Here is a 27,308-nt window from a genome sequence, read left to right on the forward strand (position 1 = left end):
TGTGGTACAAAAGTCCCTTTATTTGCATAAACACATTCTTCAAAGTACAAATCTTGGCAGCTGCTTCAAAATGCTTACAATGATGAGCAGAGATAAGAAAATAGCAAAGTTTGAACAGAGTTAGTGAAAATGAAGAGGATAGGAAAAAAGCACGAGAACACTTTCTACTACGATAAGTTAGCATACAGGAGCTGGTTATATTTAAAAGGTCTCATCTTCTTAAGAAGCACTTGAAATGTGTCTGGTCTTTCGTATCGTAACAAAGTGACCTATAAAACTAGGCCTTTGAAGCACAGTCAGGGACTGCTGTGAAGTAGCACCCAGATCTTTTTCATAGAACATGTTTGTTTTGACAATCAGGCAGCTTCTCGTTGGCCTTTTCGGAGTAAACACTTTGGTTGTGGTCGTGTTAGAACATCAGATTTGGCAAAATAAAATGTTACAAAAATGATGGCACCAAACTCGTTACAATACACACACACACACACTCCAGGTCAAAATGTTTTCACTACAGAAACAACAAAGATTTCTTTTTCCTGCAATTTTACAACTGGAGGTATAAAAGTGATGTTTGGGATGTCTTTTGTTCTTCCTCTATCTCTGCACTAGTCTGACAAACGCCTGAACGAGCTGGATGAACGGCTCCTGACCTTCATGGCTTGCCTTGGAGCCTGGTGTGGGGGGTTTGGACTGGGTGGAGGGGAGGATGCCGCTGGCAGGGGACGATGGAGAGCCCCGGCGGAAGTGTCGTGAGAGGCTGGAGAGGAGAGTGCTCTGGAGAGGAAGAGGGGGGGAAAAATCATGATGTTAAAGATTCTGCTCGTGTATTAAGAAAGAAAAGGAGAGACGTTATTTTGTTTACCCTGGTAATCAACAAATCTAACTTAAAGACTGTCACTGTGGATGTTACCGCATCAGTAAATGTTCCTTAAAGCTCCTTTGAGGAACTTTTGGTTCATGGCCACTTCAGTGTCCTGTACATGTGTCAATAGTCTCTTGATTAAAAACAAATAGCGTGCTATCTTTTAACTTTTAAAGAAGAAGTCCTTCCTCTTGGTGGTGGTCTTGTTCTCTTTTTAGGCCATAAACAGACATCTGTATTGATTTCAGTCCGTTATATAACACTAAAAACTCCTCACCGAAACACTAACAACTCTGGTTTAAAGCTCTTGTGAGAAGATTTCAGGCCTAGATAACAGGATTGGATCACTGGTGCGTATTTCTGTTTGCACTAGAGTCGTATTTAAGCATTTTAAAGAGCAGGTTTATCTGTTGATAAGAAATGGCAAGGAGGAAAATATAACATAAATGTGATGTTTCTGGGGTTTTTTTTGACGAGGAAACTGTAGACACATTCTCAAAAACAAATACAGATTGTAGCGTCTCACCAGCTCAGAGCTGAGCTCCTGTTTGAGCCTCTGTTTGTCTCGCGGGAGGATGGAGGGATCTTTGAGACAGCGAACAGCTTGAGAGATCAGCACGTAGAAACAGTTCTCCATGGTGAACATCAGCAGGGACCTGAAGGAGAAGAAACACGATCAACTTCAATCAAAGCTTCCCAGAAAAAGAAGAGAAAAAACATTTCAACAGTTTGTAGTAACTGCTTTTATTGGTATCACACCAAAAGAAAGATTAACAGCACTTTAGTTCTTCTGCAGGGATTTAGCTTAGCTTAGCATAGCATAGGGGTTAAAAGGATCTTTCAGTTGGCATGGCTCTGAAGGTAAGAATCTTTGATAAAAGGGAACTTATCAGCAGGTTTAGATCAGCTGATCAATCAATATGTGCGAACAGGCATCAGAATAAAAACATTCTGACATGCACAGAAATGTCCCGTTTATCCATCCCACTACCAAGAGAAGCTAAAACTCGACACATAAGGAAGATATTTCTGAGTAAGATGAAGAATTTAATCAAAGTACTGCTGTGATGGTATAACTGACAGAAGATATACTCACTTCAGAGCTTGGATCTCCTCTGATGAGGCCAGAGAAACTATACTCAAGGAAGCAGGTTCTTTCTTTTTCTCCATCTTTAAAAAAGAAAAAGGAAAACACATAAACAATCTGTAATCCATCGTTAGCTCTCTGCAGCTGAATGTAGTCATAATCACGCTGACTATCTACCTCGCTCAGCATGCTCAGAGCCACGTTGATGGTGGCCAGCAGGGTACCAAACGACGGAGCCACATCAGGGTCGAAGGCCGGCGTCGTGAAGCTGAGCACGAACAGCGTCCGATACTCTGCCAGGTCCATACTCTAACAGACAGACACACACATCAGCATTAATCAGCAAAGTGTGACAGGATCTTCTGATGCAGCAAAAAATCAAGATCAAAACTCATCATTTCAAATAGAGGTGAAGCATCAGGGCTGACCTGGTCCAGGAGGATCTGGCAGCAGTCTGGAGTGAAGTGCTGCAGAGTGGCCAGAGTCTTACTGAGGATCTTCAGGAGGCTGCACTGCACAGCCAGCAGAGCCTTCTGCTCGGCCTCCTCTCGCTCTCCTCCTCCTGCTGCTGCGGCTTCTTTAGACGGCGTTTGGGGCGGGCGTTGCGCTCTGGGGAGGTGACCGGGGGGCAACGCTTCACCGTTCTTCGCCTGAAAATCAAACATAACGGAGCTCTTAATCTGAAGAAACGCCTGATGAACCGTGTGATGATGCTGTGAGTGTTTTGTGTTCATTTCTGACCTGGAGGTAGTGATGGAGCATCTTCTTGCTGTGTAGCAGATACGTACAGGTCTGACACAGATAACATAGATTCACCTGAACAAAGGAGAACGACAGAAGAACACAGCGTAAGAGACTCTACGTTAATCTGGATTATCTGAGTTGGGGTGTTAGTCTAAATCAAAGTGGGAGATCTGTCTTGCCTGTACGTCTCGAAGCAGGTTGGGAAGGTGAAACTGCCACTCCTTACAGAAGCTTGAGAGCTGCAGCAGGAAGCCCACCGTGTGATCGGCCTCGTCCAAACACGACAGACTCTGAACGGTCCGCACGGCGTTCAGACACTGGCGAGGGACAGAGACAGTCAACGATGAAGAAAACAACAACACAGAAACACATTACAGGGCAGTGATCGATCTCACAGTGTGAAAGTTTCGTTACAGACTTTTGCTTCGTGCTGCCTCTGGAGATTTTTCAATAAGAGACACAGTACAGCTACATTTTTGGACCTTTGTGTCTATTTTTTAAACGCCACAATCATTTTAATAATCTTAGGCTGGCCACGCACGAGACCATTTTAGGCCTGGTTTAGACCCAAATCATCTTGGGGGCGTGGCCTGACTCAGAGCTTGTTGTATCTGATTATTTGTCTAAATAATCCTCAGGTGGACTGAGCTGGAACCGTAAATATCACACACATTTGATATTTCCGATTCCAGCTCGGTCCACCTGTGATGTAATACCCGCAGTAACCAATGAGAGGAGCAGACTGGGGAGTGTCACCAATCGGATGTTGCGTTCTTTTAGAGCTCACGAACATAGCAGCGAACGCCAAGTGGAATACTGCTGCTGTCACGTAGAAGTCTTGTATCTCCATATTTCATTATTTATTCATTAGTGTGCGTTACAAAATATCAGCCAATAAAAAGCGTTAAAAAGAGCTTGTGATTAAATCCTGTTCAGTGTTTTGTTATTTAAAAAAAACGTTTTTTTAACTTCCTGAAGAGCTGTAGTTTTAGAGATATGAGGTTTCACATATATGAGGTTTTTATCTTCTGAAGTCATGTTTGATTACGCGAGTGTCTGTGAGATCTAGTGTGTGTGTGTGTGGTGTTATGGAATAGTCTAGAGTGTGTGTTCTGAGGATTGTAATGTTCAAACCGTTCAGAGCTGCCCTTGTGTGTGTGATCTATCATGGTTTTAAAATCGGTTCAGATCTATAAGTCATGTAGTGTGTGGTAAGCCTAGGGGGATATATACGAGTGTGGCAGTATCTGAAATAACTGATGATAAAAATGATCCTAACTCATCTTAGTTCCAGCTTTGAATCAATTAAAAAAAACATAAAGGACTGAAAGTATGAAGGGTTCACAGATAAACACTGATCCCTTTCATCTCATTGTCACCTGTAGTATCCGTTCTTGATGGACCCCCACAAAGTCCAGGGCCTCGTTGATGAAGTTGTACCTCAGTGTTTTGAGCAGACTCTCCATTAGAGACATGCAGAGGCGGTACACTCCAGGCCAGCAGGCTGAGTCCTGGGACTTTCGAGAGAAGCCCTGCACACACAGACATAAGCATGTTGTGTTATTACATCATGGTAATGCTCTTTCTGTACATCATTCACTAAAACCTCTCAGACACGAGATCACCATCCTTTCTTTTTTTAATCACCTGTGACGTCCCGTTTGGAGACACCTCGTAGACGCTCAGGAGAGGGAGGCAGATAGTCTGGATGACTCCTGCTCCTGCTACAGCTGCTGCACCCTGGAGGAGAACAACACAGACAAGCTCAACATTTGAAATCCTATGCAGATTTACATCTTTCTATAAACTTTATTTATTGTTAAGGCTGTTCATAATCTCCATCTGTCTTATGGACAGTCCAATAAAGAGACAAATACAGGCTGAGGCGGCTTTATCTTATAGAACCCGCCCCTTTTTTAAATAAAGGACTCTGATTGGTCGGTCCTGCTGGCTGACATTTTTACCACATTGTCATTGAAATGTGCTGGACTCTTTCCTCAGATGATTTTGTATCATGTGTGTGACCAGGTTGTCCCTCATTTGTCGTTGAGAATGAATCACAGTTGTTTCAGGGATTCAACCAATCAGAGTCAAGTATTCAACACAGCCTGCCTCCATCTCTACATTTCAGCACTGTGTGTCAGTGTTCACCTGTGGAGTGCGGGCCAGTGTTAGCAGCAGGTGGAGCGCAGCCTCAGTGAAGTAGAGGTTGTGTTTGGATCGCAGGCTGAGCTCCACGGCGCTGAGCACTGAGGGGAGGACCGGCACCTTCCTCATCACCGAGACCCAGTGCTCACCGTCCTCATCGGTGCGACACAGCTCCTTTGCTAAATGCAGAGCGAGCACACACACCTGAGAGAAGAGGATGGAAAATAACATGTCATGAGGACAAATGTCATGCAACTGACTTTTTGCATCACAGGAAGGACGGATATGAAATGAAAGATGGTTTTGAAAGTGTGAAAATGTTTAAATAAACATCTCTGTGTCGGTCACTCCGGCCTCAGCTCACCCCGTCTCTCTGGTCCTTCGTGCCACGAGGGGAGTCTGTCTCCATGCTGTCCTCGTCCTCCGCCTGTGTCTCTCCTGCCTGGTTCATGTGTCGAGTGTTGTCAATAAGCGCCAAGGCTTCGTCTTTCACCGTCTCACACACAGACAGCAACAGCTGGGGCAGCTGGGAAATATCTCCACCTAGCAGACGATGAAATTAAATCAAGCTGCAGAACACTACAACATCAGATTCACACGGAGACGGACAGACATGAGGCACATGCGGCACTTACCGTTGAGTCCCTGAATCTGCATCACAGAAATAAGCGCAGAGAAGATTTTGGCTTTGGTCTTCTCCATCATCTGCTGGTCGGCCTGCAGGACACTCTCCAGGATGAGGGAGAGTGGAGACAGGATGTCAGGGGCTGTGGCGACCACACTGGAGACAAAGACAAAAAGTTAACTCCAGATGAAGAGATGTTTGACCGAGATATGTTTAAATAAGTGTGCATTGATGCTCTCTGTGATATATTGTTACCCACCTTTTCCACTGTTTGAGGAGGATGAGGAGTAGAGTGGCCATCATGGACCCGAGACGAAGACAAGGCACAGACGTAGGAGTGGTGAGCTGAAAAACAAAGACATTAAATTAAACAACTGTAAAAGAGAACACACAGGAGAACAAAATAGGAAATAAATTAATTGTGAGAACTTTTTTTTCACACTGTGATGACTCACGGTGGCTTTGGTCCCGTCCAGCACATCCATGAAGAGCTTGAGTTTGGTTGAGTCATCCGTTAGCTGCATCACGTCGGACTGAGAAGAAAAACACAATGAAGTTAAAAAAAAAAAAATCCCATCAGCCCCCGCAGGACACTTCTGCAAGAAGTCTGGGTGAATTGATGTGAGAACCATAGACGGTATAAAATATGGACGTAGTATCCGTGACGTCAACCATCTGTTTCTGAAGCTCTGTTTTGAGGCCTATTGTCGACGGAAGCCATATTGCTGCAGTTGAGCGATTGTGACGTAAAGAGGCGGGCTTTGAGCCTCCAAGCCAACAGCTAGTGTTCCCGCCTGTCAATCAAATCAGCTGTGCCTCTCATTGGAAGACTCGTAATCTCATTTCTCGATCGAGAATTGAGCTATCCAGACTACACTCGTTTTTTTTTTACCAGGCTGTAATCATGTTTATTAGCGTTAGCTCTGACTTACATGGCCCGTGGAGAGAATGAGCAGCATCCTCCAGGCAGAGAGCAACATCTGAGTCTCTGGGAAGTAACAGATGCCTTCCTCCTCCATCTCCGCCACATGGCACACCAGAGACTTGAGGTACTGAGACCAGTACTCGTACCGCCGTGCGTTAGCAAACTTCTGAAGGTCGTCCTTTAGAGTCTGCTCCAAGGAACCGCTGTAAAAACAAAGACACGTTTTACTTTAATCACAAGCTATCAGAGTAACTCTGTTGAATGAAAGTAAAGAGTGAACATCAGATCATTTTAATGTGACGTTACCTGACGACATAGTAGATCTCCAGGCCGATGATTTTCATGACAAAAGCACACGTCTCTAAAACACAAGGCTGAGAGGAACAAGGATTCTTCTTTAGTCGACACATTTTAAATTCAATAAGTTGTGATGTTGACAGCAGAGTAAGAAACAGTAAAGTACCTCTGTGGTGTCTGAAGGTGGGGTGAGAGTTCCGAAGAGAGGTGTCGTCAAATTCTCCCAGAACCTGTCTCTGTGTGAAGAGCAGAGATATATTAAACATCCTTCATCGTTGAGTCCAGTTTCAAATATCTTGTCGGGATCATTTTTGGTCTGATTTGCTCTGCGTACTTTTTCCGTAGCACAGAGATGGCGCTGTCTCTGCGATCCTGCCAGAGAGCCAGGAGGAAGGCCAGGGCAGCCCTGTGCAACAGCGGGGGACACCAGTACTTCCCCTGCTGTTTGGAGTCAATCAGGTCCAACACCACGTGGAGACAGCTCCACTCGCCCAGCAGGAACTCCTACAGATTAAAAACCAGAAGAATCAAACCTGGAAACAGCAGAAGTCAAAGTCAAGACAAACTTCTTTAAAGTACAACACACGCCGTTACCTTTGACCCCTCTGTGCCGTCTTTGACTTCCAGGTTGAGGAAAAGCTCGATAAGTCCAGGCTGTGTTTCCACAGCTACAGTCAGGAACTCCAGGATCATAACCTTGATCCTCATGTCTTCTGTTTTACTCTGCAGCCGGGTGAGGAACGCGTCCCGGATGGCTGCTGCGTCGCTGCCAAGGCAAGCGTACACCGACATGGGAGCGACCTGCGAATTAACACACAAGTTAAAGCATAAATAAAGTGTGAAAGCAAAAACCAACTCACTCTACATGAACATTTATGATTAAATTCTTACTGTGGCGAGCCGCTTCAGCAGCTGGATCGCCAGGCGAGGTAGTGCTGGGTCGTGTTTGTGGTAAATATATTTGGCTAAGACAACGATGAGGTTGTTGCCGTGGCCACCGTGTTGAGTCAGCGCCTGCTCCAGAGGGGACACAACATCAGATGGCGGCTTCAGGCGGATGACATTGTTGGTGACGGAGAAGGCCAGTTTGACGGTCTGGATCAGGATCTGACCGGGACCCTCTGAGCCACAGCTGGACGACATCAGAGAGAAAATATTACAACAGATCCCTTAATGTGAAGTTAGTACAAGTGAAAAGATGTTGAAGATTCTTGTTCAAATGTGTGGATAAAAAAACTCAGGGTTCTTGGGATGAACTCTTGTTCGTTTACCTGCTGGGCTGAGCAGCCAGGACCACGTCTATGGTGTCAACTCCGACTCCCATGATGTTGACGACTGCTTGTCCTGCCTCAGTGTTTGCCAGGCTGTAGATGCACAGTGACTGCAGGGTGGGAGTGCTGCATTCAGACAGAGAGGAGGAAATGTATGCATTAAGAGACAGTTGTTTCTCCCCCTCTTCCTTCAATCTATCTCTAATGCCTTAATGTTTATTTAACCCGTTTTTGTTTTGTTTGTTTGTTTGTGTGTTTTTGATTGTCCATTGTATCTCTATTTATTATTTATTTATCTATAACTGGTATCTTTTGTATTATTTAGCTAATGATTGTGGTTTTTTCCTTATGCAAGTAATGTGAGGTTTGGGTGGGAGGAGCTTGGGTTAAGGTCATGGAAAGGCCAGTAAAGTTGTCATATTTAAGTACTGCCACTGGTGCACACACTCTTTGTATCTCCTTTTTTACACTGTCACTGCCTATATGCACTGAAATTACAAAATCAATAAAAATAATTGTGGAAGAAAGAAAGAGACAGATGTTTGTGAAGAATTATCAAAGTAGCTCTTGAGACCAGCACTCAATGATCAATTTCAGAACTGGTATGTGGTTTAATTTGTGGCACCTTTAATTCTAGTACAATGTTGACCAGTGGTTCTCAAAGTGTGGGTCAAGACCCCCTGCAAAAATTGCATATTTTATCCATTATTACAAAATCATATAGAAGATTGATGCTAAATTTGAGCTAAAACCATGTGAAGGAAAAACTTGATCAATTTTCTTCTTAACTTTGCTGCCACATGATCTCTGAGGAAACGAAGCTGCTTCCAGCCTTTTTTAAATGTAAGAAGTATGTCGGTTTTCTGATTGACCAACTAGCTTTCATTCATTCAACCACTCACCTTCCCTGATCCTCTTCCTCCGGGCTCAGATTAAGGATGGCGTGGATCAGCTCCAAAATCAGACAGCCTGCATCAACACACACAAAAAGGGTTTGTTCAGTTCAGTAGGACTTGATATTAAACTGGCACATCAGTCATGTCACACGCTGTTCTTTCTTACCTATCCGCTCCCTGACTCCGTAGGTGTTGTAACGCCACTTGTGGTACGTGGGCAGCATCTCCTTCAACACCAGCAGCACACATGGGATCAGGCCTTTGTTCTGCGTGCTGCCCAGCTGACCCTGAAATCGTGCGACGCAGATAGATGAAGAGAGGAGAGGTGGTTCATATCACAGCAGCAGTGCTCCATGTGTCTGTACAGGGAGTATAACTGATGTGGTTAAGTCTGTTACCTTCACTAGAGTTGTGACCAGACGGAGGAAGGCGACGGTCACAGCATACTCCCCTCTCGGCTGCTCAATCTGGACCAGCAGGTTGCCATAATTACCTGCCTTCATCCCTTCAGCACTAGAATAAAAAAGTCATACTTTTAACTTCATTCAAATAAGTCTGGAAAGAAAAACAACAACCCTAAACTTTATTACTTTACCTCACACACTGAGCCATGCTGGTCAGAGGGTTGGAGGCAAAGGGGAGGAAACCTGTGTGGTGGAGGCTGGACCACACCTGAAGATGAAAAACAAGACATAAGGAGGTGTGTGAGGAGAATTCAATAACAGCCTGTGAGTGATATATGGACTTTATGGTTGCTCTTCAGCATACTCACCTTTGCGGGCATCCTCGCAGCCAGAACGGAGAGACAGTTCACACAGGAGGCGATCACGTCCACAGGAGGGTTAATGACCGACGTTAACCTGACAGACGGGAAACAAATCATCAGTCTTTGTTTCAATCATGACTTTTTATGCTCCTTACGGGGGGGAGAGAGAATTTTTTGCCTCTTCAGAAATAAAAACAGGAGACATCACTGACACTACATGCATGTTTTATAGAGCCTATGGTCTCTGTGAAGCTAGTTTACCTCTGCAGCAACATGTAGATACGAGAGGTGAGAGGCAGCAGGCAATCAGACACAGTCCAGTCTGTGCTGATGATCTTATGGACCAGATCCAGGATTGGCTTCACACGAGCACAGTGAGCTAAAACATCTAGGACAGGAGGACAAAAAATAACAATTAATTATGATGATGAAATATAATAATCAGCTTTAAAACACAGTACAGATGTGTTTTATTTCAGAAATAAGAGAATAATTTTCATTCTTCAAGGCTTATGATCATAACAATTTATGTCTACAGAGCGACCAAAAGTAGCTTAGGATGTCAGAAAAGTCTAAAGACACATTGCTGGTTTTAGTGGAATTTGTTGAAGAAAATCAGAGAAATGTTTGTTTTAATGGATTAAATGAATGACCATCTGTGTACCTGCAGTTGAGACAACATGCAGCAGCATCTCCACCTCGCAGGTGAAGAGCGTCCAGGAGCTGTAGGAGTAATCCCAGCGAACCACGTAGCCCTGCTCGCCTCCGATCATCACCTGACCCAGCACTCCCTGAGGCATCCACAGGTTCGTCTGCCCTGAGCCTGAGGGTGGAGACAACATGTTAAATCAAAATCCACCAGACCACCTGACAACCTCAGGGGCCAGAAAGTTTATATCTGCACTCAAATCTCAGAGTGACAGAAAACTAACCCAAAGGGTAGAGGAGTTTTGGAGTTTGTCTCCTCCACAGCGTCTCGTCGTCCTTGGAGATGATATCATTGGGCTTGTGTTTGTAAACTTGTGTGTAGAAGGACATCTTATCCAAAAAGTTGTAAACCTGTAACAAAGAGTTAACAAGAAACTGTTATCTCATTCACAGGACACAAAGATGAGTTTGTATATTTCAATTAATTAATAAAATCAACCTTTTTAACGGTGGACTTGTTCGACAAAAGAGCCGTGAGAAGTTGCAACAGCGGTCCGATCTTATGAGGGAACATCCCGACTGCACTGTCCAGGATCATCCCTAATCCCATGTTTGGCTTCTGGATTACAAAAAACAAACAAACAGTGATTATAAAGACTGATGACAAACAACTTCCTTTTTCTTGATGACTTCATCTCTTGAGAGTCTTCTCACCATTTCCCAGAACACCTCAGCCAGGCTGGGAGCAGAGAGGACCTCACAGGCAGCATCGATCAGGTGGGAGCACTGTGTCGCTACACCGTCAGTCTGTCACAAAAACAGGTTACAAATATGAGTGGAAGTGGGAGAGGAACGTTTGATTTAAACTCTGGAAGAAAACTGAAGTATTTACCTGTAAGCTCTCCTCCTCGAAAGAAGTGATGACAAACGAGAGAAGGCCATAGATACACATCTTCGCTGTGCTGGCTGTGCACTGGAGAGAAGACAGATTTAAAAGGGACGTTATGATCTGAAGTGTGGAGCAACAAAATATTGTTTAATAGTCCTCCCTCCGATGTGATTTTGCATCTCATTACTTTTTGGTTTTAGCTTAATTTGAACTGTAACTTCACTTTGTCTAGTTTTATTTGGCATCACAGTTTAGGTCCTGCTTCCTATACAAGCACTGTTTTTCTTTGATATTGACTTTCTAAAAACGTTTGGGATTTCAGCCCGCCAGTGTGTGCATCTATGTTCTCTTACATTATTCCCAGAGGCTCCGAGGCCTTTCAGCATTGTTGAAATGTAGTTGAACACCCCGAGCTGCAGGGCGGTGTTGCCTATCCTCCTGATCACGGGGCTGGACTCTTCCGGCCGCAGAGTGTGTCTCAGCAGAACCCAGGCCAGCAGCACTGGACCATGATGAGGGATGTCACCGAACGTCTGTAGCAGCTGATCCATCTCCTGGAAGAACGAAGGAGGAAATATGGAGAATGGGTTCATAATGAGGGCACAAATCAGCTTACTCAGACTCAAATCAATCTTAAATGAATAGATGTTGAACTAGAAGTCACATCTTCCAGAGGAGCTGTCCCTCAGTCCTGCAGCTCTACATAGCTCATTGTTTTGCTTAATCAGTCTGAATGGTTCAGTGTAACTGCTGACATTGCATCACAGCGTCTTCATGTCTGCTGCATTTAGAGACTATGGTCTGACCTTGACGACATCAGGAGCACTGGAGAACTGATGCTGCTCTGTGCAGTCTTCCAGGGCACACTTGTGCAGGAAATCTATGTCCATTCCTTCGACCAAGATGAGAGAGCTCAAATATCTGCAGGATGGAAAAACAGACAAGACGTAAAACATGAAAGAGTTAGCTAGATATACTGGATAATTAAGGATTAATACAGATGCACTTAGGCAGGTCAGGTTATAAGTAGGCAGACATTCAAGTAAAGAGATGTTAAAGATGATGTGAAATTATTTAGAAATGGTGGTGTGATGGCATTTATGAGACCGGGAAGTTTCTTTTACAACTGTGACCTCGGTTACAAGGGATCTTTACAAAAATTGCTGGTTTAAAAGTAGTCGTATTTATTTATACAGCATGGATCAGAGGTGACAGGATAAGTGACTCTAAACATGAACAGCACATAAACACAAAGAGAGGCGCTCGTACCCGATGCGTTCCACCAGTGAATCCATGCTTTTGTTCACCAGGTGTCTGTTTGTCTGTCGCAAACCAAAGCCTTGCACTTTGAACATTTTGGTGAAGCTGAGCAGGTCGGTCGGGCTCATCTCGAAGTAGGCGTAATACAAGAAGATGATCTCTAACAGCAGAGACTGTTCCCTCAGACACTGAAGGAACCATAGTGACACCTGCCTCTCCGTCTGAAAACAAACAATGAAATGTGAAATGTAGCAGTAATGGCGCTTCATTCAAACACAGTGAATGAAATCTCAATAGGTGAAAGAAACAAACAACATGAACCAAATTCTCACCATGAGGTTTCCGTGAGTTTCCCATGTCGGTGCTTCTGCTTTGAAGAGCTTCTCAAACTGTGACTGGTAGTTGCTCACCAAATCCTTCTCCAGTTTATTGACACAGTTTCCATACTCAGCCTGGACAAACAACAACAACAAACACATCCAGAGTGATTTTAAAAAAAAAGGTGACAATGACTCCACACATTTTCACACGTGACTCAGATCCTGCTGCCTCTCACCCTGTAGGGATGTCGCTCATCTTGGAAGTACGTCAGCAGGAGCAGGACACATCTGAGCAGACACATGCGCTCATCATAGTAATAGTCTGCAATCTGTGGATATACATACATAGATAGTCATAATCATTGGATCAAATTGGGAAGTTTTGTCAAACTGAATGTAAACAGTATCTGATTTCTGCACTGACCTTCAGCAGAAGCGCCTGGCTCTGTCGCTCATCCTTCAAAACAACCTGTGAAGAAGACTCTGTTAGCCTTCATATGGACCACATTTGTTCAAATATTGTGTCATAATCTATTGTTTTTCTGTCCTCTATTAAAAATGGTATCAGTAATCCACTTTTTTAAAGATAGTCAAGATTTTTGACCCAAATTCTAACACATCTGAAGAAATCAGAGCAAGAAAAGACACCTTTAATGAGTCCCGTGTTCCTCTGTAGTCCTCTTGTAGGTAGCACTGTAAAAGCTGCACACTCTGCTGCTCATCAAGACACTGTAAAAAAAATCATAATCATATTATGAGACATTCACAACCAAATGAAGATCTAGGCTGACAGCTTTTGTGTTAAACGGAGATTGCAACACTTACCAAGAGCTTACTGATCCTCAGACCAAAATCCTTCAATGGTTGTGCAACATCTTTGTTCTCCTTCACTTTCCCAGCAGAGGATGAGCTACAACATGTGAGATTGACAATTACAGTTCACACATATCAAGAATAACCACATATCTATCTGCTGTCAGGAGCAAAATGATGTCAGCATACCTGGGTGGCTTGTAGTAACTGAGTCCTTGGTGTAGTCGGTTCCAGTGTCTGTCCAGCTCCGCTTCTATCTGAGCCTGTACCGGTCAAACAACACAGGACAAGAAAAGGATTGTTATTATTAAACTAATTCATAACGCAAGAATCAAAGAGGAACATGTTTTCAACTATGGTTCAACCAGCACATTTTTACACGTGATTGTACATTACTACTGAAGTGTGTATGAAAAGTGAACATACGGGCTCTCGCAGTGCAGATCTTCCCAGCAGTATGGTCCATAGTTCTCGACAGCTCCTGTGAGAATAATGAGCATACTTAATCTCCATGTAAAGATTATACATTACAATGTGGACTCAGTTCTCTGAGTCTTGTTTTTCAGCACAGGTCTTCCAGTTTTGTTTGAAGTGTTTTTGTAGTCAAAGTGTTATTGACAAATTATGAATTTGCAGGCTCTGAGCCAAAACAAACATAGTGACATACATTTGACATCATAGTGGCATTAGTTCAGAAAACTTTGGACCTGTTAACTGTGAGTGAACAAGAAATGTACTTAATTTTCAGGCTCATTCTGCTCAATTTGGCCAGAGTGAAGCCTCTCTTTAACTGTGTTTATGATGAACTGGGACACAGATGAGTGGTCACTTCTCCAGGGTATGTAAAGGACCAAGTAGTGACAGATTTTTGCAGTATCAGAGACGTGACACATTGACAGTACTTGGCATTTGAATTGTATAATTATTGATGTATTCTCACTTCCATTTTATCAGGAAATCCTGTAAAGATTATTTATATATCTGGTAAGAGGGTTAGACAAGGCACCAGCCAAACACAATCATAAACACAAATTAAATCCTGTGTTTAAAAATGCACAAAAACATGAATTAAACTGACATATGGTAACTATAAAAACACAGGCTGTCTGTTGATCATGATAACAAGATCATGAAACTGAGACGCCCAGATGAGTGGTCACTACTCCAGGGTATGTAAAGGACCATATAGTGACTGATTTTTGCAGTATTAGTGACGTGACACTGTGACAGTACTTTATATTTAAATTGTGTAATTATTAATGTATTTCAACTTTCATTTTACAAGGAAATCCTATAAAGATTATAAATCAGAGAGTGGGATGGGGTAGCAGCCAAACAAAATCATAAACACAAATGAAATCCTGTTTTTAAAAATGCCCAAAGACCTGAATTAAACTGACTGCTGTCTGTTGATCATGATAACAAGATCAGTTTATTAACCAGGGTTTCAAAACAGCATCAGTCGTTGTTACGCCTCTTTCATACACTACAAGTCAAAAGTTTGGACACACCTTCTCATTCAGTGGTTTTTATTTACTTTAATTATTTCTGACATTGTAGATTAATACTGAAGACATCTAAACTATGAAATAATCTGGTTTTGCCATAATCTGGATTACAACAGTAGTTAAATAGGGCTATCCATTGTGTACTAACCATACCTCTGAACAACACAACTGATGGTCTCAAACACATTAAGAAGGCAAGTCATTCTACAAATGAACTCTTGACAAGGCTCATGTTAATTAGAAACCATTCCAGGAGACCACTTCATGAAGCAGACTGAGAGAATACCAAGAGTGTGCAAAGCTTTCATGAAGGGAAAAGGGGGCTACTTTACAGAATCTAAAATATAAAACATATTCTGCTTTGTTTAACACTTTTTTGTGAATTAAATAATTCCATATATGTTCTTTCATAGTTTTAATGTATTTGGTATTAATCTACAGTGTTTAGAATAATTAAAATAAATGCAAACCCTTGGATGAGAAGGTGTTTCAAAACTTTTGACTGGTAGTGTGTGTCTGTAAGAGGTCACCTGTCAGTTCATGTTGACAGAATGTAAAGTTATTAAAGATCATTGATTGTGTAGAAGGTGGTTGGTGAGTCCATTTTCATGATGTGTAAAAATCCAGAGGAAAACATTTTCCATTCAACTCCTCTGATCTGATGTACCAACTCATTGTCCTCGCATTGGTCACTTGGCCTGTGTCACAACTAACCAGTTAGCTCATTTTAAAGCAGTTATATTTAATGCAGGAGCGCTGTGTCCTCAACAAGCCAGTAAAACAACCCCTCATAGTGAACAAGTCAACATGCTGTTGTTGACATGCGGCTGACACACCGTGCTGTAAAAAGACATTCAAATGTTTAACTGCTAGCTCTTGCTAAGCTAAGGTAGCGTGGCGCTCAAAGCTTAACAGACGAACAGTCAAACGTTAATATTACTCCTCACGAGGCTTTCTGATACTCCCGCAGGAATGATTCATCACTTCTTTGTACTTTAAAGAGTATTTACACACTGAAAACGTTAGCTAAAGTTCGTTGCTGTGTGCCTACCTGACACTCATCTCTGATTCCGCCATCTTCGTTCCTCACATTTGATTGGTTGTTGTGCTGTGTCGTCATTAACGTCATGGGCACGTTCTTCTTCGTGGGCAATGCGGCGTTGTCTCTTCACATGGAGACTGCCCCCTGCTGGACAACAAGTATATCTGCTCATTTTTAAATTACCGTATTATAATGTTCTTCCAAGGTCCAAATTATAAGCATTACACTCAACACATGGCTCTTCGCTTATAATACAATAAATGTACCTGTGAAAGTCATAATTCTGACTTTAATCTCAGAATTCTGACTTTAATAGTTTGTACTTATGTCTGGGTTGCTGTAACAACTGAATATCAATAAAGTAATATCTTATCCTATCTCATTTTAATCTCAGAATTATGACTTTTTTCTCATAATAATAATAAAAAAAAAATGTTGACCTTTTTTTTTTTTTTTTCAGTGGCCCTAATCCTCTTCCGTACCATGCAGTGTCTTAAAAACTAGTAAAATAATTTTAAAATCAATACGAAAAGGAACAGGCAGCCAATGTAAAGATTTTAAAATAGTGCTCTTAATGTGTGCTCTCCTTCTGGTCTTCGTTAAAACTCTAGCTGCTGCATTTTGTATTAACTGCATTTTGTATAGTCTCTCTGTGTTGCTCAGAGAGAGAAATCAGATGTGTGCTGCACGATTTACACTGTTGGAAAATCAGACTTTAAACAAACACGGTTGTCGCAAAATCAAAATGACTCTAAATACACCATTATAACAACACAGCAGCCTCACAATTATTTAAAAAAATATACACATGTATATAAATACCCTTGAAAACCACGCCTTTAAAGTGATATTTTTGCGTCTGTACCACGTGACCCGGCTGTCAAACATGGCCCCCTCCTACTGGGTGTGAAGGAAGAGACAGCTGACAAAGGAAAGAAATCTGTCTTTAAGGACGGCACAGCTTCACATGATAACACACCGTCAGCCGGATAAGACTGCCCTGATGTGGTGAGTTCCCTTCCCTTTGTAAAGATATGTTTTATTCTCACTGCATCGCCAGAATCTGTGCTGTGTGTCATTGTGCTAACTCGGTGGAGTCAGCTGTATTTCGCTGTTAGCCGAGGTTGCAGCATCCTTGGCTCGTACATGGACGCACATATCACTTCAGTGAGAGGGTTAGCTGGCCCCTCCGAGGTCGTTTAGCATCGCTGTAACAAATGACTGGAGGATTTTGTCATCAGATGTTGTGGTGAAGTGTAAAAGCTTATATTTTCTTCAGCTTCCTATCCTTCCTGCACAAAAGGTTTCAGCTGATGTAGACAGAGCTTGCATTACTCCTGTGGTCTCAGTCATGTGCGTAGACAGCTTGGTTGTTTTTCACACTGAGTGGGTGAGTGTTCAGAGCAGTCATAGTTCATGAAAGGCAGATAAAGTGTGGCCAAGGTTCACAGTTTGGATGATTAGATGAGTAATGGACTTACAATACTGCAGCCATTAATGCCTCTAACTGTGGTAAGATATATCTGTTTTGTGTTTGTTCTTAAATAATAACTCTTGAATGAAACCCTTATTAACTTTCCCCTTGTAATTCCAGATATCCTAAGAAAGCAAACATGCCTGCCAAATGATGAAGTGTGCCAGAGAGAGGAACTGACAGAAGAAGGCCTTCATTGTTGCAGACCATCTGTTCAGATCAACCCTCCTCCCTCCTTTAAATGCCTGCCTCCATCCAACCTGCAGCCATGCAGATCAATCCAGTCTACGTGGAGTCCTCTGTAGTTCTGGCTGTGGTGCTGTGTGTCCACATGGCAGTCTGGAACCAGCACTCCTGGTGCATCATAGCCCTCTTCATCCAGGCTTTCTACGTCCAGCACAAATGGGACCGTCTGCTCAGGTCGGGTGCGGCAGTTTTCCAGTTCCGCCCTTCGGCCAGCAGCGGCATCGTCCCTGCCTCCATGGTGATGCCTTTGCTGGGCCTGGTACTGAAAGAAAAGTGCTCTGCCTCAGGGAATGTCTTCTTTGAGCGCTTCTCCATGGTGGTTACCATCACAGGCATGATGCTGGCTCTTTTTCTCTCCCTGATCGCGTTGGGAATCACAAGACCGGTACCCACAAACACTTGTGTAATTGCAGGCCTGGCAGGCAGCGCGATTCTCTACACTACAAAACAAACGCTGACTGTGTCGGAGGTCATCGAGGTCCTGGAGGTCCTTCTGATCTTTGTTTATCTCAGCCTGATTGTTCTCTACCTGCTGCCGCGCTGCTTCACACCTGGAGAGGCACTCCTGGTGGTTGGGGGAATCAGTTTCATCGTGAACCAGCTCATCAAACGCTCCCTGAACCTGGCAGAGGTCAAGGGGGATCCAGTGAACTATTTCCTGCCCGTCGTGGTGGTGGGCTCACTGCTGCTAGGAGTTTTCTTCGCCCTCCTCTTCTGCTTCATGGAGTCGGAGACCTGGGTGTCGTCTCTTTTTTTCCACATGATGACAGCCGTTCTGGTTCTAGGGATCCTCATGCCGTGGCTCTCCCTGTTCATCGGGCGGCACCCCATCATGTGGCTGCTGGACTTTGTCACGTTAAATGACAGAAGACTCTGTCTGCTGGGTTACTGGGTGTTTCTGGCCGTTGTGGCGACTTGTGTTGTCTTACACCAGAACCACCAGCGGCAATCAGGATCCAAGAAGCACCAGGCCTCCACGGTTGTCAGAAAGTACTTTCACCTGATTGTAGTTGCCACATTTGTTCCAGGACTGATATATGACCGGCAGCTTCTCCACGTGGCGTCTGTGGGCTGCTTGGCGGTCTTCTTGTTTCTGGAGTATGTGCGTTACTTTCGGATCAGGCCGCTCGGTCAGCTCCTCAGGCAGGTGCTGACTTTGTTCCTGGATGAGCGGGACTCTGGGCCTCTCATCCTGACCCACGTCTACCTGCTGCTGGGCATGTCTCTACCTATATGGTTGTACCCAGGACCCTGCGTTCCAAAGGGGACTCTTCCAGGTGCAGGTGGGCTGGTGCCCTATGCAGGTGTGCTTGCTGTGGGGGTCGGAGACACCGTGGCGTCCGTGTTCGGCAGCACCATGGGGGAGATCCGCTGGCCTGGCACAAAGAAAACAATGGAGGGGACTGCAACATCTGTGTTCGCCCAGATCATAGCAGTAGCTATGTTCCTCATCTTTGATGGGAGCATCAATCTGAACTCCACCTACTCGTGGATTGTTGGCTCCGTCACTCTGGTGGCCATGCTGGAGGCCTACACCTCCCAAATAGACAACCTTCTACTCCCACTCTACCTCTTCATCCTGCTGCTGCTCTGAGCAGACAGATGGCACAAACAAAAACAAATCCCTCCCACTGTCCTCAGCTGTCTTTAGTGGGGCAATAAGAATGAAGAATTTGGTGGTGAAAAAAAGTGCAAGATATGAGAACAAATATGATAGTTGATGTAATAGAAATATCTTTAGGAAACAGTGTAATCTTTTTCTTTCTAGCACATTAAACAATTGAGAATCTAACAGCTTAGTCCAGCTGGGTAATTTTTTATGTCAAATCAATATGGCACTAAAAATTCTGCTTTAAGAGGCAACAGACATGACATTAGCATGACGTTAGTGCCTGTTACCTGTAGATCACAAATAATCTCGGCTGCTTGAGGAATGAAACAATCATTCAGAATAAGTTACAAAGACATGCGGGGAAAAGTTGCTAAAATGAGTCTGTATTATTAACTGTAGTAGTATACGGTTTCTTCTGCATGTCACTGTCCTGACTGCAAGGTATTTGACTGCTGACACAAAGTCCACCTGAATTATGCAACAGGAGATAGTTTAACCAAGTGGAAAAACATCCTTTAAACACCCCCACAGATCCCTGGATAGAACAGACGCTGCTAACATATCTTGATCATCAGTGAGAACGTTCCCCTCTCCTGTCCTTGACGGATTCATGCCTTTGTATTGCCTTTGAAGAACATTATTTCAAGTTTGCTTGTTGATACGACTTTTCTTAGTCAACATTTTTGTTATGACATTATTTTGCCTCCCCAATGGCAATATGAAAAGACTTAACTGCTGAAAATATTTGCCTTAAGATGTATCTTTTCTACACACATTTCACTCATTATAACTACTGTTGTAAATGATGTAGATGAAAGCATGGCGGCCCTCTCAACTCTTCTTAATAAGGGCTGATTTATACTGCACTATGGCAGAAGTCATTATGCTCATGCATGACACTGATGTGAAATACAGTACTGTAACATGTACACAGGTATCCTACAGTACATCTTTTTGTTTGGTAAACTGAATTTGTTTTCTGTATCTCTGGTTTTCTGGGACCCCTTAAGTTTAGAGTAATGTGTACATTTCCCTGTTCTACTGAGCCTTCAAACCCTGCAGAGTTCTGGAGTCTGTCGACAAGCTTTGGGCGTCAATAGTTCATAAGAGCCCTTTATTTCTTTGCTGCAACTTTTCCATGTTGTTTTATTTTAGCTTTAAAACTATTCACAAATGAAGTCAGGTTTCATTTCATCATTCTTTGATGAGGATGGTAAAGTTCTCAATCAAAACTTGTTTTCAGCATGAATTTCCAGCCTTCGTGTTTTTGATGTTTTAACGATTAATGAGCATGATCTTCCTCGTATGTTGTTTTTGCCATCATCATTGCATTTTTGAAAATAATATTGCATGTTGAGTGCATCAGAGATGAAAGGTTACGTTATTAAGAGTTCTCTTCTTATGTTTATAAATGAGTTATGAAGCAGATTCTTTGCTACTGAGTGATCTCAATTTGCCTTCATTAACATTTACCTTTGATTTCCTTTTTTATTTATAGGCTATGACATGGTTCCTGATTCATGCACATGTTATTTTGTATTGAAAATGCGTCTTAAAAATGAACATACTTGAAAATAAAATACTCACTGTTGTCTGTAAAATCTGAATCTGCTGCTGTCTCTTGATTTAAATTTAGCAAATTACTTTAAACTTAATGTTAATGGTTGTTGCTGTTTAAAAGTGTCTAAATGTCAGCTTTAGAGTGAACTATCAATGAGAAGTTTTTATCAAAAATCACTTTTTATTATTGAAAAAAGTCCAGTCTGTTAAATTCTTAATTAAAAATACTGACACTTCTAGTATTAACATTATACCTTTTCTACATGTAGCTTAGAAAAGATGATGGCATGTTTTGCAAGACAAGCCATGATTAATGGCAGCATAATTCTTTTTCTTCAAACAGTAAACTCATGTTGGTCCCTCCACAGGAAAGAAAGTACTTTGTGTCTCCCCGTGAGCTGCAGCACCAGATGCTAAAAACATTCTTCATTTAGTGTAGAGAGGAGGGAAGGGGAGCTCTTCTGTGGGTTGCAACCTGTTAAGACCAAAAAAAGAAATAAAATGGACAGCTGAATTATTAAAACCTTAGTGTTGTGAGGTTATGTAACTTAAAAAAACATTTAACAGAGAAGCCCAAAGCTATAATGCACAGACCTCATCATTTCAACAGACTGCTGTTGCTGTACTTCGACTGGTTTGACAATGCTAGCTAATGATAGTATACATTATCAACAAATGTTAGCTGGAATTAGCTTACTCTATTGGCATGAATTCCTCTAATACAGACATTGTTAAACAATTAGATTTATCTACCTTACTTCTACCATTGTTACTGTTATGTTTACCACCACAATATAATTGTCACTGATAACGACAGCATATGCTATTTGCTAAACATTAACTAAGCTAGCTTGCTGTGGTTGTTAAAGTCCTTCTGTTTTGTCTTAGTTTAGCTGAAAACAGCTATTGTGAGTTGACATGACACATACAGGAGATTATCACATCAAATGTTTTCTAATTTCTTTAAATCCACTTGAGTCAATTCATTTGATACTGATGTTATCGAGCTTGAAAGCAAATTAAATGTGACCATAAGTTGAATCAACAAAAAATGCTGCGTTATGTTTGATTATGGATCAGTATCTGTGCTAAAAAAATATCTAATTGTTAATCTACCATTTAAAACAGTTTAAAGTAGTACAAGTAGAGCAGTGTTTAAATAAATAACCACTGGAAGAGTTATAAATACAGTTTTCTTATGTTAGCCACCATTAGTGAGTGGACGTGTACCATGTACCACACCAAACACACAAACTCTCACCAGTTGTCCGTGCTCCAGCGTGTGTCCTGGGACTCCATGAGGTGGAAGGTGTAGACATGACGGGAGTCTTCAGAGGTGTTTTCAGCACTGCGATGCACCACTTGCCCGTGAATCAGGACTACACTACCTGATCAAAGAGCAAAAGATGGATTAGACTGAAATATGCAACACTTGTCCCACTCATGTAATTTGTTGAGTCATACTAATGACTTTATAAGAAAAGCCACCCTCTAAATCTGGAAAATTGACACATTTAATCTTGTTTGCTTAGTTCATACTTATAAATACATCTGAGGTGTAGAAATTACAATAGAGTTTTACATTTATTTTTAATGTATGTTGACCCTCCCTCTTGATGAGAAAATGAATAGCAGTATACAAAACCTACAAATGGCACAAATGATCTTTAAACAGTATATGGCACCTCTTTTCCCCTGATACCACCTCGGTCATGAAGCTCTTGAAAAGACTTGTTGTCAAAACCATCCTCCATGTTGAAATACCTTTTTTAACAGGAGCGCTGACAAACTTTCCCGCATCGTACTCCTGCTCGAGACCGACAAAATCTGTCAAGGGATAGGTGCCTTTTGGAGTGCGCACCATACGTCTGGAAATACCACCTGGGGAAAAGAAGTGGAATAGAACATAATGTGAATGATGCATTGACTGAATATTAATATGGACGGCGTGCCTCCATCTCCTTCCATTGTAAAAAAGTGAAGCCAAATACCACAGCGATGAGCGCTGACATATTGCATTGGTGAAGCCAATGTGGATAGTTACACCCGTTCTGCTAACAAGTACAAGCATTTAACTTACAGATACAACAGCAAAGATCCCACATGTGGGTACAGTCTACAGTGTAACAGATTCTGGTGATGATTTGAAGCAGGAACCGACGGCTATGGAAAGTTCAATTACTCTAGTCTTGTATTGATTTTTGCAACGTTTTCTCTCACAGTTCATCCTCCACTCTGCTAATCTGGTTAAGAACACTGGAGCTATATTGATCAACAGAGCTGTCCATCACAACGTCACATCCCCCTCTTTTTAACATCAAATCAATACTAAACCTCTCAGAAAATTGAACTCTTGGACATAAATCAGCATGTTTGAGACATGTATTTAGCATGTATTTCAATTTTCTAGTTTGACTTATGTTCCATCTCTTATAATGGAGAAGGCGGGGTTTATGACATATACTGCAGTCAGGGGTGCTCCATACATTTTGGCCTCACTCGGGTACCTTCTATGCTGTCCATGGTTTTATACAGTCTGTAGTCATGCAAAGAGTTGAGAGTGTGTGTTGTTTTCTTACTGTTGTGTGATCCTGGGATGAACCACAGACAGCCGTTGTTGACAGTGGCATCCTCCAGGGCGATCCACAGACCCATCACTCTCCCCAGGGGCTCTGTGTACAGAAATGTGGCGTCCTGATGTGACGTCACTAAGAAACAGAAAAATTTGATATGAGGATATTTCACAGACAGCATAATTATCATATGAGTCTATGATTGGATATGTATCTTTTTAAATCAATTGTCTTACCTTCCCCTCCGATCCCTGGTTGCTGGAGGCAAGAGAGAGAAAAATAGTGTCCTGAACTCCCCACATAATATCATCCAACAGGACTCATAGATAATATGTTAATGCTTTACCTTGAAAATAAACATGCTTTGCAGTATCAGAGGACTCACGAGACCCAGCTTCTTTGCTATACCCTGAGAGAATCACAATCAAAGTAAGGCTGGTTATTCTTTGACTCACTATATATTTCTTTTATATTGTTTAACAGCTCACTCACCTGAACTTTGGGTGAATGTGTAACCTTTTTGTACAATGGCTCATACGCATGCAGCGCTAGAAGAAAATAAAACACTGGGATGTTAGCTAAGGCCTTTAGGGAAAAACCTTCTATTACGTCAGGAGGAATTAATCAAATGTCTTACCATGTCCGACTTTATTTAGTGAGCGCTGTTTTGATACGAGGAATTCCCCTGAAAGACAGCAAGTCTAAATATGTTTGAATGAATACAATGAAAGCTTTATTTAAAACAGAGTTTATAACGTGTTTTCACGAAGCAAGAAAAAGTGGGATAGAGGCAAGATTATCGATGAAAAAAGAAAAAAACTTTTTATAAAAAACCTACGTAAAAATCAAAGAATAAAAAGGTCAAAAAGATTGATTTGACATTTAAAAAAAGGACAATGAAGAAACGCTCCCTCACCTTTGTCATCAAAAACTCCTTTCTCAAAGAAAAAGCGGATCTTATCTCCGCTGGTGATGAAATAGTCGGCATTTCCCTGCAGGTCAAAGAGTTAAAATCAGTCACATGATCCAGCAGAGACAGACACAAGCCACTGACACTGAGCAGACTGTTGACTTTAGGATTTTACATTAGCCTGAGAGCAGGACAGTTAGGGTCGAGGCAGACTGCTACAAGAAAAACACACACTGACTCTCTGCAACACAAACAGGAACCTTACCTGCATCTTTAAACACAAAATGAAGGGAAGCATGTGGATGGAATATATATTAGGATGAGACTTCAGATCAGTCAAACACAACATTTGAGACTTGTATCAGAGTGCACTGTTTATTATGTCACCTGTGTTTTGAGCTGCTCATGGTGATAGGTGGAGAAGGTGGTGCGGCAGTGCTCAGGGACATCCATCCTGTCCACTATCTCCGTCATCCTCTGCCTCAGCTCGTCACACTCCTGTGGGGTCAGCAGCCCGTCCAGCACCACATAACCATCCTCCAGGTACTGTGGGGAGGGAGGAGAGGGCTGCAGGGTCAGTTTGAACAAACATGCAAGGCTTTGTCTTCTCAAATACGAGTCAAATCGTGGGATAAAGGCTGGATTTGAAATGTACACTCTGTCCAATTTAAACAGTTCCATCAGAGGACTGAAAGTGGAATTAAGATGCAAGTAATAGAATTGAGGGCTCTTTGTTTTGTCAAGTAATCTAAGGTAAGGTAAAGTGTGAAGTGCATTACAAGTATCATCAACTGAAGTCCATAATTAAAGGGGTAAAAGCAAAGAAAACTACCTCACTCTTTGTGTACTGCTTTGCCTCTAGAATAGGGATTCATCTTACTTTGATAACATGATTACCTGCCAATTAACATCTGTTTTTATAGTTTGAGGTCTGTAAACTGTCAGAAAACCCAAAGATGAATCACCTCCCATAACTATCAAATAACAGGGATGCTTAATTCTCATTCACATTAAAAAAATGCCATAAATTCTTTGAAACTAGAAGCAGAAAATTGGATATCTGACATGCACGATTGATGACAGATACGTCTTATTTCTGGAAAAATAGGTTGCACTTAAAGCTGCTGTTGGTAGTCACAGAGTAAACATCTGTTCAGAGAGAGGGACTTTGAATGTCAACACTATCCCTCCCAACCAGATTTCCTCTTCGCCCCCCAACACAGATTGGTGTGTGCAGTCATATTACTGAACTCATAACCACTCGGAGGACGTAGTAGGGGCCGCCCCTTAACCAATCAGAACAGAGGATTGGAGATTAGCTATGATTGGTCCGTCATAACGGGAACGAGGGGAATAATAACATTGCTTGATACAAAGGCATTGGAAAACGCAGAGATTTCGCAATAGTCTCAAATTACTCCACTTACCGATGAGTACCGATGGGCATTATGACCTTTTCTCCAAGCCCAGCAGAAAAAATAACATTTTTTACACCATTCCTACCAACCAACAGCAGCTTTAATTCTCATTTGCCTTTCAGAAAAAAAATGCCATAAATTATTTGAAACTAGAAGCAGGAAAATTGGATAGCTGACATGTGCATGATTGATGACATATCTTATTTCTTGAAAAAATAGGTTGCACTTAATCTCCATATCACCCCGAAGGATGCAATTCATATGAATCTGACCTCAGTATTTATGTCCTTAAACTCTACAGATAGAAGGTGTAAGGCTGAAACAATAGATCTCTTTTTATGTATCAATAAATTACAGATTTACTCCAAGGAAGAGAGGAGCTGGTGTGAGCTGACTGCCCTTTATGTCCCACTTGTGGCTGCTGCAGCCTGTTACGTAATGAGTCTGATGTGCGCACAAACACCATCTTACACATTACATGATGCACTGCAAGAACAGGTCCAAGGAAAGGTCTCTCTAAAAGAAGCACTTAACCTTGCGTTTAATCAAAATAGGCTCATGCAGGGGGTTAATGGTTAATACTCACTTTCTGCGCATCTCGGTCCGTCATGAAATCCATAGTGGTCAGCTCTGCTCAGCTCAGTCCAGCTCGTGGGTCAGGTACGATGTGTATCATCCGGGTACTTCACAGCCTGAAGGCACTGATTTCCGACCATGTGACGCGTTTAAATCAGTTTAAGTGTAACTGAACCAAACTGAGGTTGTAAGAGGATTTTGGACTTTAACTCTTTCGTTGCCACTGCTCAATGGAGGTGTTGTAGTAACACAGCATGGCCGCTAGAGGTCGCCCAAGCAGTAAACAAAGATAAACAACCATGATTTGGCGCCATCTAGCGGCCACTGTGGTGACTCGACAGGGCTTGAATGAAGGAGGCTGAATTTTAATAACATTTTAACATATTAAAACTTAATTTGAACATCCATTTGTCATTACTTTATACTTCCACCTGAATATATCGAAGGGGAATCATGCACCCTGATTTTAGGACTTTGTATTAGGCTATAACAGGTCAAAGTAAATAAGATATAAATGCTCCTTTACATCCCATCATTACTATCACTGTGTTATCATGAATTATTAATGATAATACAGTGACAGTAATGATACAAGTTTAAGATAAAATGATACAGTGCTAAATTATTAGCACTTAAAGGTGCAGTTGGTAGGAGTGTGGTTAAAAAACAATTCTTTTTTTCTGCTGGATTTGGAAAAAAAGTCATACTACCCATCGGTACTCATCAGTAATTAAAGTAATTTGAGATTATGACCAAATCTCTGTGTTTTCCAATGCCTTTGTATCAAGCAATGTTATCCCTTCGTTACCATTATCACGGACCATTCAGAGCTACTCTC

The 27,308-nt window shown here is 42.2% G+C and overlaps 3 protein-coding genes across 3 annotated transcripts; 1 reads left to right on the forward strand and 2 right to left on the reverse strand.

Moving 5' to 3' along the window:
- On the reverse strand, positions 1-16,248 carry nup188 (nucleoporin 188). Its single transcript, XM_034709260.1, has 43 exons — positions 16,111-16,248; positions 13,978-14,032; positions 13,741-13,814; positions 13,564-13,648; positions 13,387-13,467; positions 13,163-13,207; positions 12,975-13,067; positions 12,751-12,870; positions 12,428-12,639; positions 11,965-12,079; positions 11,512-11,712; positions 11,162-11,242; positions 10,984-11,076; positions 10,769-10,888; positions 10,554-10,680; positions 10,286-10,444; positions 9,883-10,009; positions 9,628-9,715; positions 9,451-9,527; positions 9,254-9,368; positions 9,022-9,142; positions 8,862-8,928; positions 7,960-8,085; positions 7,580-7,820; positions 7,283-7,489; positions 7,023-7,192; positions 6,855-6,924; positions 6,698-6,765; positions 6,399-6,594; positions 5,922-5,999; positions 5,726-5,811; positions 5,477-5,622; positions 5,206-5,384; positions 4,845-5,045; positions 4,341-4,433; positions 4,073-4,225; positions 2,873-3,010; positions 2,691-2,765; positions 2,378-2,599; positions 2,127-2,258; positions 1,959-2,032; positions 1,389-1,518; positions 1-774 (listed from the first exon to the last, which is right to left on the reverse strand). Exons 1-43 carry the CDS (start codon positions 16,134-16,136, stop codon positions 595-597), a joined length of 5,247 nt encoding a protein of 1,748 aa, XP_034565151.1. The 5' UTR covers positions 16,137-16,248; the 3' UTR covers positions 1-594.
- A 699-nt stretch (positions 16,249-16,947) lies between these two features.
- dolk (dolichol kinase) lies at positions 16,948-21,040 on the forward strand. The gene is made up of 2 exons (XM_034709261.1): positions 16,948-17,109; positions 17,696-21,040. The coding sequence occupies exon 2, from the start codon at positions 17,817-17,819 to the stop codon at positions 19,413-19,415; it is 1,599 nt and encodes a 532-aa protein (XP_034565152.1). The 5' UTR covers positions 16,948-17,109; positions 17,696-17,816; the 3' UTR covers positions 19,416-21,040.
- Positions 21,041-21,318: 278 nt separating this feature from the next.
- Positions 21,319-26,672, reverse strand: phyhd1 (phytanoyl-CoA dioxygenase domain containing 1). Its single transcript, XM_034709263.1, has 11 exons — positions 26,481-26,672; positions 24,864-25,022; positions 24,483-24,558; positions 24,204-24,251; positions 24,059-24,114; positions 23,913-23,975; positions 23,803-23,824; positions 23,573-23,701; positions 22,758-22,874; positions 22,255-22,381; positions 21,319-21,468 (listed from the first exon to the last, which is right to left on the reverse strand). The coding sequence occupies exons 1-11, from the start codon at positions 26,511-26,513 to the stop codon at positions 21,420-21,422; spliced, it is 879 nt and encodes a 292-aa protein (XP_034565154.1). The 5' UTR covers positions 26,514-26,672; the 3' UTR covers positions 21,319-21,419.
- Positions 26,673-27,308: the final 636 nt, after the last annotated feature.

This window comes from Notolabrus celidotus, chromosome 19, assembly GCF_009762535.1.
Source record: "Notolabrus celidotus isolate fNotCel1 chromosome 19, fNotCel1.pri, whole genome shotgun sequence".
Lineage (NCBI taxonomy): Eukaryota > Metazoa > Chordata > Actinopteri > Labriformes > Labridae > Notolabrus > Notolabrus celidotus.

Coding starts and splice junctions, on each gene's coding strand:
- dolk (XM_034709261.1), top strand. CDS start 17,817: ATGCCTGCCTCCATCCAACCTGCAGCCATGCAGATCAATCCAGTCTAC.
- phyhd1 (XM_034709263.1), bottom strand. CDS start 26,513: ATGGATTTCATGACGGACCGAGATGCGCAGAAA. Junction 23,702..23,802: donor ACCAGGGATCGGAGGGGAAG/GTAAGACAATTG, acceptor TCTGTTTCTTAG/TGACGTCACATCAGGACGCC. Junction 22,875..23,572: donor CATCCCAGGATCACACAACA/GTAAGAAAACAA, acceptor TCTTTTCCCCAG/GTGGTATTTCCAGACGTATG.
- nup188 (XM_034709260.1), bottom strand. CDS start 16,136: ATGGCGGAATCAGAGATGAGTGTCAG. Junction 5,623..5,725: donor CTCCTCAAACAGTGGAAAAG/GTGGGTAACAAT, acceptor CTTTGTCTCCAG/TGTGGTCGCCACAGCCCCTG. Junction 3,011..4,072: donor ATCAAGAACGGATACTACAG/GTGACAATGAGA, acceptor GTCCCTCGCCAG/TGTCTGAACGCCGTGCGGAC.